At 34.2% G+C, this 15,774-nt stretch overlaps 1 protein-coding gene across 1 annotated transcript in view; it reads left to right on the forward strand.

Annotated features, from left to right (window-relative positions):
* Positions 1–386: 386 nt before the first annotated feature.
* LOC115924210 (AT-rich interactive domain-containing protein 5B-like) overlaps positions 387–15,774 on the forward strand; it is a 31,755-nt gene continuing 16,367 nt past the window's right edge. Inside the window, exons 1-2 of the mRNA XM_030986110.1 lie at positions 387–529; positions 847–1,104. Coding sequence (XP_030841970.1) covers positions 425–529; positions 847–1,104 — 363 coding nt within the window. The 5' untranslated portion in view covers positions 387–424. The remainder of the gene's footprint in view (positions 530–846; positions 1,105–15,774) is intronic.

The raw sequence follows: 15,774 nt of genomic DNA on the forward strand, positions 1-15,774 counted from the left end.
TAAGAATATGTATAGGTTATGGTCAATTATTAATTTGAAATAGGTCTACATGCGCTATAGGCTAGGCCTACATTTTCTGAGATTGAATGACAGGGAAAATATCATAGTTATAGGACTATATAGTATAGTCTAGGCCTATATTTTTTTTAGGTAAGGAAAATAGTAAATATTGCATTCCTTTTCTCATCAATATCGCAGCTCCATATCGTAGCCTTCACTTGCGCTGCTGTATTAAATTGTCATAATAGGCTATATCGTCATCTTGCAGTGATATTTAGCTTCCTCAAATGCCAACAAGTAATTGTCATGCAAATCACACGTTTATCAATAAAAATAAATCACGTGATTTCATGTGTCAATCTTTCTTTATTGCTCTCGATGCAAATCAAGCAGCAAAGAGTGTAATAAATTATGCAAATGAAGAATGACGTCACCGTCAAACAACAAGTGTGTATTCACGAAGACACAACTACCACTGTTTAAACAGCGCGATATCACTGCTAAAATTATGGATAAATACCGGTTGCAGGTGAGTTTTTGCTGAAATATTTTACCAAATCAAGTATTATATATAAGATATCAGTGTGGTGTAGTTGTTGGAAATTTTCATGACGTTTTTTATGTTTTGAGAGTGATTTTATATTGCTACCATTCAAAGACCGCGAGTGAAGTTTCGATTCGAAGTTTGACCCTTGGTGTAATATTTGAGGGGGAGTGTAATGTTACGATATGCGTGAATTTAGTGTGTGTGCTGCTGTGTGCATAAACTAAGATATAATTAGGCCTAAATTGCATTCCAAATACTTCGTTATTCTAATGATTTCCTCGCTTTGTTTTAATTTACAGTGGGTTGGGTCCAAGTGTGGGCAACATGGGCCTTACACTTTCTTCAAGGGCTTCAAATTTCTCAAAAACTCGAAGTGGAGAACGATTTCGCTTGGCGAATTCTTTTTCGTCAAGTGCTCGGAAAACGACCCTCTTTGCATAGCCGAACTGCAATTATTATGGGAAGACAAGGGCACGGAAGGAATTATGCTATCCAGTTTACGGCTCTACTTTCTCCCTGAACATACTCCAGACGGCAGACATCATTCTCACGGAGAAGTGAGTTATTATTTCTCCTCTCATGTTTTAAAAATAATTTTTCCTAAAATTAGAATGAAATAAAAATAGAATCATAATAAAGTCATATTGTCTGTGCCATGATTTGGTGCCATCAATGTCTTGAAGGTGTTGGATACACAGATAATGGTTGGTTGTTTATACGGAACAGTGAACAAATTGAAAACCATTCACAAGCGGGCGATACACACTCGTACATCTTCTTACAAACACACAATGATACACACAAATGATAATACCTGCCTATTGATTTTTGAGAAGAAAAAAAAATCTATTGAGTGACCTTTGTATCTTGTAACCCTGTCTGAAAAGATTTTTTTACACATAAGAGTTTGGACTGGCCATTTTTCTTTATTTAATCTCAATTGTGTTTCCTCAAGCATCCTTGCTCTATAATGAAATGTGCTCGCATATATAGACGAATAGGGTCGCTATTGTTTGAAACTTTGTGGCCTTGCTATAGTTCTTGCCTTGTGCGACATTGTCTTTTGACAAACAATGTTGACAATACTTTTTAACATCCATTTGATTCGGTCTGAAATTCTTTTCTTCTCCTTGGGGGGGGGGGGGGGGGGTGATGTAGTGCCTGGCGAGATACATTGTCTGAAAGCTTTCGCTTTGCTTTGCTTTGTGCTACATTATTAAAATATAATCTCTGTCAAACAATGTTGATGACAATTGACAATGACAATGCTTTAAAAACAATATCTTGCTGTATGGGTCACGGTGGCTGGTGATAGGGAGGGGAGGGGGTGGGGGATACCTCAATACTAACTCACTGCAAATGCAAATGGCAAGTTATTTTTTGGGGTCAAATAAATAACCAATAGATATTCATTCTCACAAATTTGGGGTATTGATAGTGTACAATGTACATTGTGTTATTATTTTTTTTCAAGTTGGTTGGATTCTTTCGGATATTTAATTTTTTTTCTTTTTTTCTTTCAATTCCCTGTTTCACATGATTATAGTAATTATGTAAACTTAATAGGCAGAAATCTGGGCTTGTGTCATTGGAAGAACAAAAAGAATTTACATACCTGGTAGTCAATATGTAAAAGATATCTTTATTCATACCATATTTCTTTTTTCTATCAAGATGCATGTATGACAATTCATTTTTTTTCTTCAATGTTTTGCTTTCATTCTGTAAAGATACCATGATTTTTTGTAACTTTATCAACAGATTTCCAGAATGTCAAAAACTAAAAAATATATCTAAAACACTGGCACAAGTAAAGCAAAATAACAACAACATTACATCCTGTATACATGTAGTATAACAATAATAACCACTGGCGTACTGATGGGGGGGGGGGGCATGTCCCACCCTCAAATAAAATTATAACATGGTTTATTTTTCATTCGATACCATTGATTTACAAATGTTGCTGAAATGACAAGATTTGTCTTGGTTTTTTTTCTCACTTTTTTTAAAATTGTACTTTTTTATGCGTTTGTTGAGAATTACAAATTCCCCAATCTATATTGCAGGCAATTTTTTTTGTCCTGCCCCCGAAAAAGTTTTTGCTCATTAGGCCACTGATAATAACAACATAAAATAACATAAAATAACATACAATAACATACAATAAATTAACCCAAATCAGAAAGGAATTCAAAATTTCAAATCATTGAACACAAAAAATGAAATAACAGTTTTGTCACTGGATCCAGGAGCTTTTTCTTAATGATATTTCTTCCTTATTTACCTAATCCATATTTGTATTGAATTGGTTGTGTGGGCATGGGCGTGTTGGCTTTCTTTTTCATTGAGAAACAACATGTAATTTGACTTGTAAATTTAATCACGAACTTCATTAATGTTCACCATGGCATTGTGTGATGTACACCTGTATGTTTGTTATTAAGTACATGTTGTATGATGCAAATGTAGTAGACTAAGCCATTTTTCATTGAGTCAAAATGACAGGAACAGGCTCGTAACATAGATTGTTGTACATAGCAAAGAATTAGAGAGTAGGTGCTAGCGCTAGATTCTTCAACGGTTTAATTCGTCAACTTCCGAGGTTTGACTCTGATTCCTTTGCTTGTGTCAATACCGGTGAGACTTGATCTGGTCTCTGCCTGTTAACGGTGCCTGCCAACTCATTGTGAGTCACAACATATCGTTGTGAACCTGGATATGAGCTCACTTGTAATATCGCGAAAGAGAAAAGAGGGAGAAGGAGAGAATAATGAAATTTGAAACTCTTTCCCCAACTAGTTCATTTCGATCAGATACTTGGATCTAATCAATTTGCCAGAGTAACATGATTTTGCTGTACGTGCAAATAACCTAAATGAATACTGTATATTATATTAATGGGTAAAAAAAGTCCTGTCTGTAAAGTTTTCTTGCTGTTTTAGATGTACTGTACATGTAGGAGTAGTTTTTCTATGCTCAACATTTAAAAAAAAAATTCCAAAGCTGCATGAAACAATTGTTGAGATGTTGAATTATCAAAAAGTGACTAAAAAGTTTTTTCTGTTAATAGAATGTATTAAAAGATTATTTTTTAGCTCTTTTCATGTACGTGTACTGTACATTCGTGTGCTCTTTTCAAAGTTAGAAAACTAAAGCAAGTAAGATCATTCTTTAGGCGCTTGAATGTTGACCAACCACAATGTGCACATGTGTATTGTGACACATGATCAAGTTGAAGGGAAAAAAAGATATCTTTGCACTTTGCAAGTTTGCATCAATTACAATATAAACCAAATTTTTTACAAAAATGAAAATAAAATAAAAAGATCAAGTAAATTCAGTTCAACTAGAGTAGGAATATAAATCAGGGAATTTGTCTGCAATAGAAGCATAGAAATTATGGCAAAGAAGTAAACAAAGTAATGAAGCATCTAATCTACTGAGCACTATTATTGTACATACAGGTACATAGTATAGTATGTCAGCTAATCTTGCCTGCTATATAATAGGTCCAGATTGTTGTGCCCCATCATTGCATTCCTCCACTGTTTAATACACTACCATACTTTTGTGTGATTATGAACAAAGCAGTCTTCCCAGACCACCAATGACTCGTCGTCGCACACTGTCATGAAAAGTTTGAGTTTGGAATCACCCTTTTATTATGTAAATGATCTCTCAACCATTGCAAAAGCCAACACAGGTTTAGAATTTGTGGTTTACCTACTGAGATGCACTGTATTGTTAAGCTCAATTGAGTTTAATATAGATCTATGGAAACTGATGTTATCTGCATGCCTGCATTGACACAACTGTATCATACACAGGTTAAGTGTTGTGTCTGTTAGTATTTTCCAAATATTACCAATCATTAGAAATTCAATCAATTACTCAAATATGAACAAGGCATACAATGTACATGTTGGAACCAATTTTTAATTGTATTTGTGTTTTGTGTTTTTGTTACATATACATGTACCGTACCTGTACCGTACTTAGAATTTCTCTTTCCACCTTGTAAATGATGCAATCACAAGAAGTGCACCACTTGCAATTATTGTAAGGTTGAACTTGGTTGTATCATCACTTGTATGATATATTTTTATGATGATTGATCATACATGTTTTGTTTTGTTTGTGTGTTAATGTACATGTATTTTTATTTATTTACCGGTATGTATTTTTTTTTTTTTTTTTTTTTTTTTGGGGGGGGGGGGGGTGGTGTCTTTTGAATGTTTTATTTATTTGTTAATGTTTTCCTTACACCAGTACGATAGAAACTTAAAAACTTTTGAGTACTTGTAAGTTGTAAATTGTAATGCACATACCGGTACATGTGTGTTAGCCTAGAAAGTGTGAGAGAGAGAGAACTCTGATTTGCAAAAGCATATTTTGAAAAAGGGCATCTGTGCAGCTCATTTAAATTACCGGTACATGGATTTTCTGTAACTTCCTGCTCCTCAAAATGTCTAGTTAGTACATTTCCCGATATTTGCAAACAACATGAAATGAAACTAGTTTCATTGATTTCATCATCTTTTAGCGAGTGCTATAAATAGTTACCGGTAAACAGTTACAAACATGCATATTTTTAGGCCTACATGTATACAATGTAGTCTATGTACACAGCCCTTAGTTTTTTAGGTGGTGAATGGTGATCTAGTAGACTTAAAGGTATTACAAAGTTTTGGTAAATTTTGAATTTGGCTGGACAGTGATTCTTTACAATTTTGATTTAACTGGATGCCCCTATGGATGTTTTATAAGCACTACAAAATTTAGCCCCTAAAACACTTCTGCTTTCGAGAAAAATTGAATATACAAATTTACCGGTGCTCCCGGTAAATTTTTTACAAATTTCAAATAGCGCCTACGACCATACGATGGTATCTGCGACCTTGAAAATCTCAGAATACATGTATGTTGTTGTGATATATAATTTCCAAACGGTAATAGCAAATCGGTCGTTTTTATTCAAAAAACATTGTTTTATAGCTAAATTAATATATTGACCTTGAGAGGGCGCTATACAACATAATGAGTTTATTATTTACAATTTCATCACTTTAACTTGATTTCAACCACGACAACGATCACTGAATATTGTAGGATCGCCTATGCTTCCAATATGTTCATTTGAACCAAATTCATGACCCCATACCAAAACTTTGTACACCTGTATTACCTTTAAATATAATTTGCAATACATTATTTATACATTCAATATGTTGTACATATAGGCCTTTGAGGTTTCTCCTGAGTACCACTGTTCCCGTATTCATGTTCATATTTTAATATAATAAGAGACAGCTTCTGTTGAAAATAACCTTGATAATATGATTTGATACCCCTAAGTCTCTAACTACTTTTTTTATCAAACAAATCAATTGAAATTTGAGGTTACATGTACAGTGAAGCTTGAACCTCATAATATATGGACGACTGCACAATCAAATCTGCTGATCTTTTAATATAATTCTGGCTGTTGTAAAACGGCGCAGAGATGGTGTTATACTGTATATACACGATGTATACACCGGTAATGTGCACAAACACAATGGGAGCTCTATTTAGCATAAACTGTATGTTTGTGTGTAGAGGAATGGGTTTACTGTACATTATTATGCAGATCTCTCTTGTGATAATAGACCTCTGAAGTGCTGGTGGTGCATCCTGATTATGGATCTTCTGTTCGATGTCACAGAACTTTGGACGAAGCTTAGCTTTTATTGTGTTATTATGTTTTTTCATCTTATTTGCTTTTATTTATTCAAATTCTCCTGCCTTTGTTTACTTTAGGGTTTAGGGCCTTTAGGCACATTACTCAATTTTGATTGATAGAATGATAGAGAAAAGAAAGATAGAAAAAGAAAGGGAAATATATGTATATAAAAGAAAAGAGTCTTTGAATAGAGAGAGAAAAAAGATGTACATGAAATAGAAAATGGGGATAACATAATTTGCAAGAAGTTTATTACCTTGTTATTATGTACACCCTACAATAAGCTTCAACATTTTTTAATAGTGTGATGTCTTTTCCTTTATAGTTTTCCATTCCAGAAGTTGCCAGAACATTATAAAAAGATTGCTAGATACTAGTAGATGATACTGTAGATATGTACGTGTAGTAGACTGATTGATTGAGCAATAGTCTTGTGTGCTGTATTGTACGTTCAGCCCAACAATTGAACAAAAACACAAAGCCAATACAAGCAATAGAAAAGAGCTACTTCAGAAGTTCAGAATGTTATTCTTATACAGCAGACTATATACTGGTGATATTATCACAGTCAAAATAATTGTCATTCTTGCTACCCTTCATTGATTGTTTGCTGAACCATGGACCTAATCCTAGTACTACTATGTCTGTGTGTACAGTGTATTTTGCATGGGGTGCAAGTCTCTGATGCAGGTGCATTGTGTGTTTGTTCAACCAGGGGGCGTGAGCAAGACTTGACATTATGAATATTCATGAGGATAATGATTAAGTATGCATTAAAGTACACACATACTTTAATCCCAGTCAGTTGACACCATTGTTAATTGTGGAATAATTTACCATGATAATTAGGTCAATTGATTGTACAGTGCTCTGTACATACTGTATACTTTTGAAATATGTCAATATGAACACAAAACACAACTAAGTAATAGGCCATAGGCCATATTCAACAAGTAATCAAATTTAATGCACAAATTTTTGATAAGTGCCTCGTCGCAAATTATTTCATTCTTGGGTTTTCAACATGTACTGTGTGTATGTACATGTTGTATATATTCAGGTTTAACCTCGAGCCAATAATCATTAACTTCACATAATGAATGATCTGCCAAGTATACTGCGCGGGAAGCTTATCAATAACGAGTTCAAATTGCACACCCGTAACGCGTGCAAACAATGGCACAACCATATGGAGAATTAAAAGAAAGAAATGCTTCAAAAACTAGATTTTTTTTTTTTTTTGATTTTTTTTTTAGGACAGCGACAGGAAACGCGAGTTAAGGCGGTTGATGGTGACCACTTGTCTGTGTCTTCCGTTTACTGGCAAGAATTGAGAGCAGGAAGAGACAAATTGTTTGCACAAAGCAATGGGAACCATGTAACAAACTAAATGGTATTATTGGAAATGATAGTTATCTATTGTTCTCTTTTCTCACCCCCGATGAAAGTCACAGAGAATGTTGCATGAGTTATTGTAGAAGGCCATACAACTTCAGCAATCATGGAAAAGGATGTGGTTTTAATAAAATCCTCATTCTTTACCTGAAATATCAAATAAATAATGTAATTGAAATATTGAATGATAGAAAAGATAACCAATCACAAAGAAAATAAGTAATATTTAATAAGCATTAAATGTCTCAATTTGTTTTAGAATAGAAAATGAAACGTGAGATAGGAAATTAAATCATATGGAAAAGAAAAGAGAAAAAAAAATCACTTTTCATATAACTTTTATATTTATTTAATTCAATTTTTTTTTTAAATTTGCTATATTTGATTTTATTATTATATTCACTGACAGCTTGAAAAAAAATTTGATTAACAATTTTACATTTCCAGCCTTTTTTTATTTTTCAAAAGGACCCCTTAACAATTCAAAGATTTCATTTAAGTTAAACTTAAATGCATTTCTTCAAACAAGTTTCTAAATGTCTATTTAATGATGAGAAAAAACAGAACTATATTCATACTCCGTACATGGCTCCAAAAATGATATTTTTTAACCTACTTGTTACAATAACATGTTTTCCTGTACAGAGTAGTCGGACTGTTGGAGGGCCTGTAGACTTATTTGTAAACAACAAAACAACAACCCAACAACCCCCCCCCCCCCAAGTGCAAAGTGCAAAATCTCATTGTTATACATCTGTAAATGTATTTTACAAATGATACATACATTATCGAAGGAAGACCAATCTTATACACTTCACAAACTATGCCATAAAATACATTCATCACATACGGTCCATGTAAATCACAAGAGCATGTTTTAATTATACACTATGTGTAATCCTTTTGAGAATTGTGTTAATAAAAGGAAACCGAGAGACGAGTGTAATTTCCTCTGTCATGTTATTTCAGATTTCACTTCCGATTCCTTTCATAAAATGATGAACTTTATTGACCTAAATTGCCATACCAGATTAATAAATGTACACTGTATGTACAGACACACACACACACACAGAGGCAACATTTAATACCTGAATTGTGTTGATCATTCATAGGAAACCGCAACTTTAATGTGTGTGTGTGAGGGGGGGGGGGGCATTCTTTTATACATCTATTTTATCAATTACTGGTTTTAAATTATATACATGCACAATTCTTTGACAGTTATCCACACAAAAAAAAGTGAGTGATAAATATTATATACAAAATGAGATGTACATGTACTTCTACTTTACATGTACATGTTTTATGTATGTTTATTATTTGCAATGTAAGCTTTAAATCATGTCCATACCTGCACTGTACATGTGCCAACTAATAATTAGCTGGCACGTACATTGTACATGTATGTGTATCTACAGAATACAGAAAAAAATCAAACTAATACAGATCTCTTCCTCATTATAAACCCAAAGACAAAGCGCCTTGATCATGGTTGAGCGGTAGTCGGCAAAATTCAGGCGATCTTTCTTGCGAAGACCTACAATGTACTCATTAGACATAATCACGGGCATATATATTATGATCAAGAGTGTCTGTCCCTGACAAATTCATTATCGGTCAAACAATACACCCATTACATGTGTATGACCATACAATGCGTAACGCGTAGAGTGTGTGCTTATTATGAAAGCAGTTCATTATAATTACCCTTCACAACACATGGGACATGGGTACAAGTAGATTTAATGCCACTTATTAGAGTTGAGGTGTGAGTGGGAGTACCCTAATAGAAATTATTTAATTTGATCAAAGTGGTTTTGTTTGATCTACTGATACATGTATGTACAGTATCTGTAGGCAAATGTATTATTACTCTATTTTTTGGAGATGGTACAGTGTATTTGAGCTGATAGTATTCACAAACAAGTCCATAATTTTATTCAAGTTTAATGTACATGTTGGATAAATTAATAATTAAAATATAACTTCAAACAGTGAAAACTTCCAATTTATCTCTTGCCTCTTTTGACTAATGTAATGATTTTCATTGCATGAAATAATATTACATGTATGTACCTAACAAAATTAGACCCATTAAAATGAAAATTCCCTCCTCCAAAATGTCAAGGCCTGCATCTGCATGTGTACAGCAACAACAGCAGCAGGTTGTAAAGTGATCCTACATTTAAAACTACAAGACAAGCCACACAGCCATTTATTGCGTGGTGTAGATCGTTGTGTTGGATGAATGATGAAAAATGTGATTTATAGGTATATTTAGAGTTGTTTAAAATGGGCACACATGTCTCGCTGAATTACAATGTGACTTTAAAGAACCAGGAAAAATGCAGGAATAGCAATTTGAGCTGCAATTGAGTTGACTTGTTGCAAGTTTCTTGTGCAGAGATCATAAGGGGTCATGCATAGAGAAAGCTGAAATTGAATCAATGATATTATAATGAGCCATGCATGCCCTGGGAATAGTCTTTTAACATCAGACTCTAATAGCTGAAGACTTTAAGTGAGCCATTTGGGCTTCATAGATCTGTTGTGTGGGTGTACGTGTACAAGTATTCACGTTGCACACATGACACATACATTTATGTTTACACTGGGAATTAAACATGTAAATGGAAATGTGCATTGTTTTTATGCCATAACTCAATCAGGAAACAACTTGACACTTTTGACAAGAGAGGTCATATAAATAGCTGGATGTTGTTTAGTTGATTGTATGATGACATTAGCATTTAGTCTCATCAAGTTAACATACAAACAATAAACTTCTGAGCATAGACTAAGAGCAAGAACAGAAAATTACCCCCCCCCCCCAACCCCAACCCCAACAACAACCAAAAACAAAACAAAAAAATAAGAGAAAAAGACAACACTAAGCAGAGATGTTATTGAAATTATAGATAAAGTAGATAATTGATTACATGTTTGCACAAATGATATTCTGGAGAAGAAGGAAATTAATGCAAAGAGGGTTTAATAGTGGGTCTAGTTGTGAGACTACTGGTGTCAAGTTGGTATCTCAAATCTGAACATGTGTATCAGCACTGTGCGAAGTGCACATCCCTGTAAACATAAGCGCTCAATGAACACTACTATTCCGCGGGATATTATCACAATGAACAATCAATACCCTGTGTGTACATATTTCCTTCGTTTAATAGCTAGCAACTATGAGCAGTGCTATTGAATACATGTATTACAACATTACTGGTACCCATGCATTTGCATGATATGAAGTTACACTTCATGCATATTTAATTGATTTTTGTTTTGTTTGCTTGTATTTTACTTTACTTTTTGTATTCATTATTTTGGATAACAAAAACGTTTTGGATTATGTTGGCATACAAGGTATTTGCTGTAAATGTCATCACATGCATACATTGTACATGTATGATATAACATTACAATATTATATTTATGAATAGATTATTTGAAACGAAGAAAAAAAAACACTTACTGTACATGCAAGAAATTTTTTAATTTGCCTGAAAGACGTTTGAGAAACCTGATTCTAGCCAAAAATTTGGTCGATAAACGCAACCTCTGTCTATCTCTTTCTAGCTCTATCTCTCTCTCTACAATATGTACATGTACAATGTACATGTACGTTGTATGTCTTTGAATGTCCTTCTCTCTCACTCTCTCCCTGTCTCTCTCCTCTTCTCCCTTCTCCTCTGTCTCTCTCCTCTTCTCCCTTCTCCTCTGTCTCTCTTTGACCCTCTTTTCATTATTTGGTACTGATATGATTTATGTGTTATTGTTAGAGTTCAAGTCTTCAAGAACAAATATTGCTGATCATACAGTACATTAAGTACTAGGTATCAAGTCAAAGTCAGTACTCAAGTTAGGACTCGTGCCAAGTAACAACTAGTCTACATGTACTAATGTACAATATTGAACTTAATTTTAAAGGTAAAGACCAGTTATGGTCATGCGATTGCATTGTGAAAGAAACGTTGTGGAATCGATCAGAAAAGGTTGATCATCTAGCATCTAGCATCTGCAAGGTTCTGGAATCATCAAAATGATAAGAAATTTGGCCCATTCTTCGTAAAGTTACAAGCACTATACACAGAAAGATGTATATGGGACTACCCTATATCTCTCACAGACCATGAGAGAAACAAATTTACCAAATATATGAATTAGTAGGCGGTTTCCCGGCAAATTTTTTATCATCATGTATTAGTCAAAACATATTCTTTCACATGATTGGTAATGAGAGCTTCCATTTCATTTTTTGAAATTGGGGCGTTTCCAATACTGGTCTTTACCTTTAAGGGTTAATAAAGAGAAAATCAGTGATTTTATCTTTTAGGAGCCTCGAGGACATTACATAACTCTATACATGTACATGTAGATATTTAATGATACAAGGTACATCAGTCAATGCCTTTTTGGTCCCGAGCAGACAATTTGAAGAAGATTAAACAAGCGTCATTGTGATCCACAGTGAGATCATGCATGTACATGTAGTGCAACGGCTGAAATATTTACTTCAGCTTATTTTTTCTAAAACTTATCATTTTCATTTTTAAACAGATTTCAGTTCCAAACACAGTGTAATTTCTTTCAAAATGTTATTGAAAATGTAACCAAATTTGTTTGTCTCATGGAAACATACTGTATGAACATGTGTCATGAGACTTCACATTATAAACACGCAGGTGCATTGTGCTTTTTTTTTTTTTTGCTTCTTTACATCAGGACATTGATCAAATATGCAATGCAAAGGAGACACAATGTACACATACACTGTAATGTACATGTACATCAATTACATGTTTGTACCGTACATACATGTACATTGTATGATGCATTACAGGCATGATAAAAAGCAATGACAATGGAGCATAAGTAATATTGCTTGATTTATATTATTTGGTTGTTATTGCAACTTCTTGGTTTACTCTTTACTGTATTTTCAGTGCAGCAGATCTACTTTTAATCATTTCTACTTTCAGTTTCTGTCTTCAATTATGAGTCAGATTTCATCACAACTTCCCTCTGCAGATGTAAACATAATTAGTTTACCACAATCATGTACTGTACATGTATCAGGGAGACTTTGGAGTGATATTTCAAAAAGGACGCTTATTACATTTATGACTGATACATAAAGTATTGGTCACATTTGTGCTTTCATAATTGCTAGAAGTAGAAGGGCATTTACTCATGCACGTCAATGTAATGACCTTTCTTGATCCCTTGATTGAGAAATAGAAAGAGAGTACAGGTTGTAGCTTTATATGTGTAGCCGTAATGTTACTTAATTTTGCACAAGTTTGGATTAAAATGCATTTTTTTTCCTGTTCCTTTACTCTCCTAGTGAAACAAGTATTTCAGTACATGCACAATGCATGTTTTATTCAATGCTACCCTTCTTTTCCCTAGACATTCGCCCCCCCCCAAAAAAAAAAAAAAAAAAAAATGTAAGGCAAGATGTCTTACAAAAACATGAACCAATGTACAATTCAACTACTCATGTAATATATACATGTAGATGCCTTGAAGAAAAAAGACTCACTACATTACTCAGGTGAGCTATACTATACTTTTTGAGTACAGTCAAAGTGACCTTCAAATTCAAACTTTAGGTGTTGTATTACAAAATTGGTCTACAAGATTGTTGAAGAGTGAGACCCCTTAAGCGGCCATTTTTGTCACCCTCCATTCAGACTACCAGATTTCATTGTATAGACCTACAATGAACATATAGTGATTAGTCATTATTTTTTCCTAGTGTGAATGTCTTAACTTCATAACAAAACTTCTTATAGCGAAACACTTGTTTGACCATTGTTCTGAACAAAAACTCACTAAAGAATCAAGAGTCCTTGGTAGTTTGAATTTCATATTGCTCAAATATCGTAGAAATGGGTGGGGCTTATTATGAACGCGCAGTGATAATTGGTCAGCTGTTGTGTCAGTTGACCTCTTTGAGATAATGTCTTTGTATACAAGTACCGTATTTGCCGGCGATAAGGCCGCAGCGCCGCATAGGCCGCACCCCCGATTTTGACATTTAAATTTATTTTTTTTTAATTCGAAGTCGGGATTTGATCTCTTGCGTTCAAATGTTGATGTGACTAAAATCAGCGCCTTAGACCGCTCTGCCATGCCGCACAGATGCTAGCATATGAAGTTTTCTGTGATGTATACACCTGTACATTGCGCCTCTCTCTTGTGTATTGAAATGGATTCAAAACAGCGACTTTGCGTGCTACAATTTGCGGCAGCTCCGTTAAACGGGCCCTTCTTTTACTTTTGCAATGCATTGGCACGAACTTAGATCAAGATCTATCGGCAGAGGTTGTTTTTGGAAGTTTATTTTCGTCTTCATGTCAACAATGCAAGATAAAATTGTCGGTAAGATGTGTGGAAATGTATAGTTATTGTACCATTCGTAGATCTAGTCCCATATGTGCAAATTCGTGCTGGTTTGACTTTTTTTTTTTTTTTTACTCTTTCGCCGCATAGGCCGCACCCGACTTTTTGATATTTTCTCTTCCAAAAATACTGCGGCCTATACGCTGGCAAATACGGTCTGACGTTTCTTTTTTACAAGTTTCACGTATGTTTTCTGTAGTCTGAACTGGCTATTAAAACTTTCATTACCATGAATAGACCTACTGTTACATTCCAGCACATTCATAAATCAGGGGAGTGTTTCACAAAGACTAAAGATTGACTCGAGTTGGACTTTTAAAACTACATGTAGACAAGCCGTTTATGCCACTAGTTCCTCTACGGTAATCATTCCTGACATTGGTTTACAAATCATGGTCGCAAATCTACAGAATTTACACTTTTTGATAGTTCATTATTGAAGAAAAAAATAGGACCTAAAGATCATGATTGAGAGACCAATGTTGAGCAAAATGAGTGGCATGAATGGCCTGCCATAGTTCAAGTCCAACTTAAGTCGATCTTTGTCTTTGTGAAACACCCCACAGATGTACTGTGAAAATATACAGCTGTCAATATCAATCAACTCTGAACAACTAACTATTCATGTTACAGGAGTGTATGATGGCCAACTTGATCAAAACAATATAATTTGTTGTCATTTACTGTTGGTGCGTTGGGGATCAGGAAAACTGGAAAAGTGTCATATTAGTTTTGTACATGGAGGTACAGTTCTTATTCCATATTTCAGCCTTCTTTTAGGCCATTAAAAAAATATACATGTTTAGCGTCCCCGCCCGCTTCCTTTTTAGGGGCCCCCTTCTATTTTTTTTTTTGAAGTTTTTTTTATTTATTTTTTTAAAGAAAAAAAACATGAAAAACACTGATTAAATGGATCTATTTCTAATTTAAAAAAACACAAATTTGTTGGCGGCCATCTTGAAATATAGCCTGACTGTCAGGAAAAATGTGCAGAGCAGCCATCTTGAGCGGCCATTTTGAAAAAAAGGGCCTCCTCCTTCCTATTTTTCAAAAAGGCAGGACGCTATTTAAAACATTTTTTAATTTTTATTTGGCCTTTGAGAGCCTATTCACAATTACAATCAGGTCTGATGTACATGTACATTATAACTAGAATTTTAGCGGTATGAAACTAATGCAAATTGTAAATGGCAAACCTTTTTTTTCAAGAGAAAAGCTTTCATGAGTTTTAGAAATTGATGTAGTGTTTGTAAATCTGAAGGCTCATGCAAAATTCATGTAATTTTTGCTTTTGCAGTATTTCAAACTTATCCAGTTTAGTAGAAGAAGTGGGAGGAGAGGGGGAGGGGCTTTTGTGTTGCTTCCCAGATGTACATGTACAGTATGTATTTTTGAAATGGTGAAATCATAAAACGGATTATGGAAGGGAAAAAACAAATCTAAGCAAAATTATATTTCTGCATACCGTAATTAACGTTGTATAAAACGCCCTCATACGGCACCCCTCTTTTTCATCCTAAAAAAACACCCCCAAAAAACAAACAATTAGTTGTTTGTTTTTTTAAGTTTTTTTTGCCGACAGAAAAGCCAGGTCCGTGTTAAAAAACCCACACTGGAAGGCCTTTCATTTAACTGCGAGGTGCAGTTGAATATGTGAGATCATTAGTGTAAATTAAAAAACAGTAGAGGACCT

The sequence above is a fragment of the Strongylocentrotus purpuratus genome, unplaced genomic scaffold, assembly GCF_000002235.5.
Source record: "Strongylocentrotus purpuratus isolate Spur 01 unplaced genomic scaffold, Spur_5.0 spur5_scaffold_15, whole genome shotgun sequence".
Taxonomy (NCBI): Eukaryota; Metazoa; Echinodermata; class Echinoidea; order Camarodonta; family Strongylocentrotidae; genus Strongylocentrotus; species Strongylocentrotus purpuratus.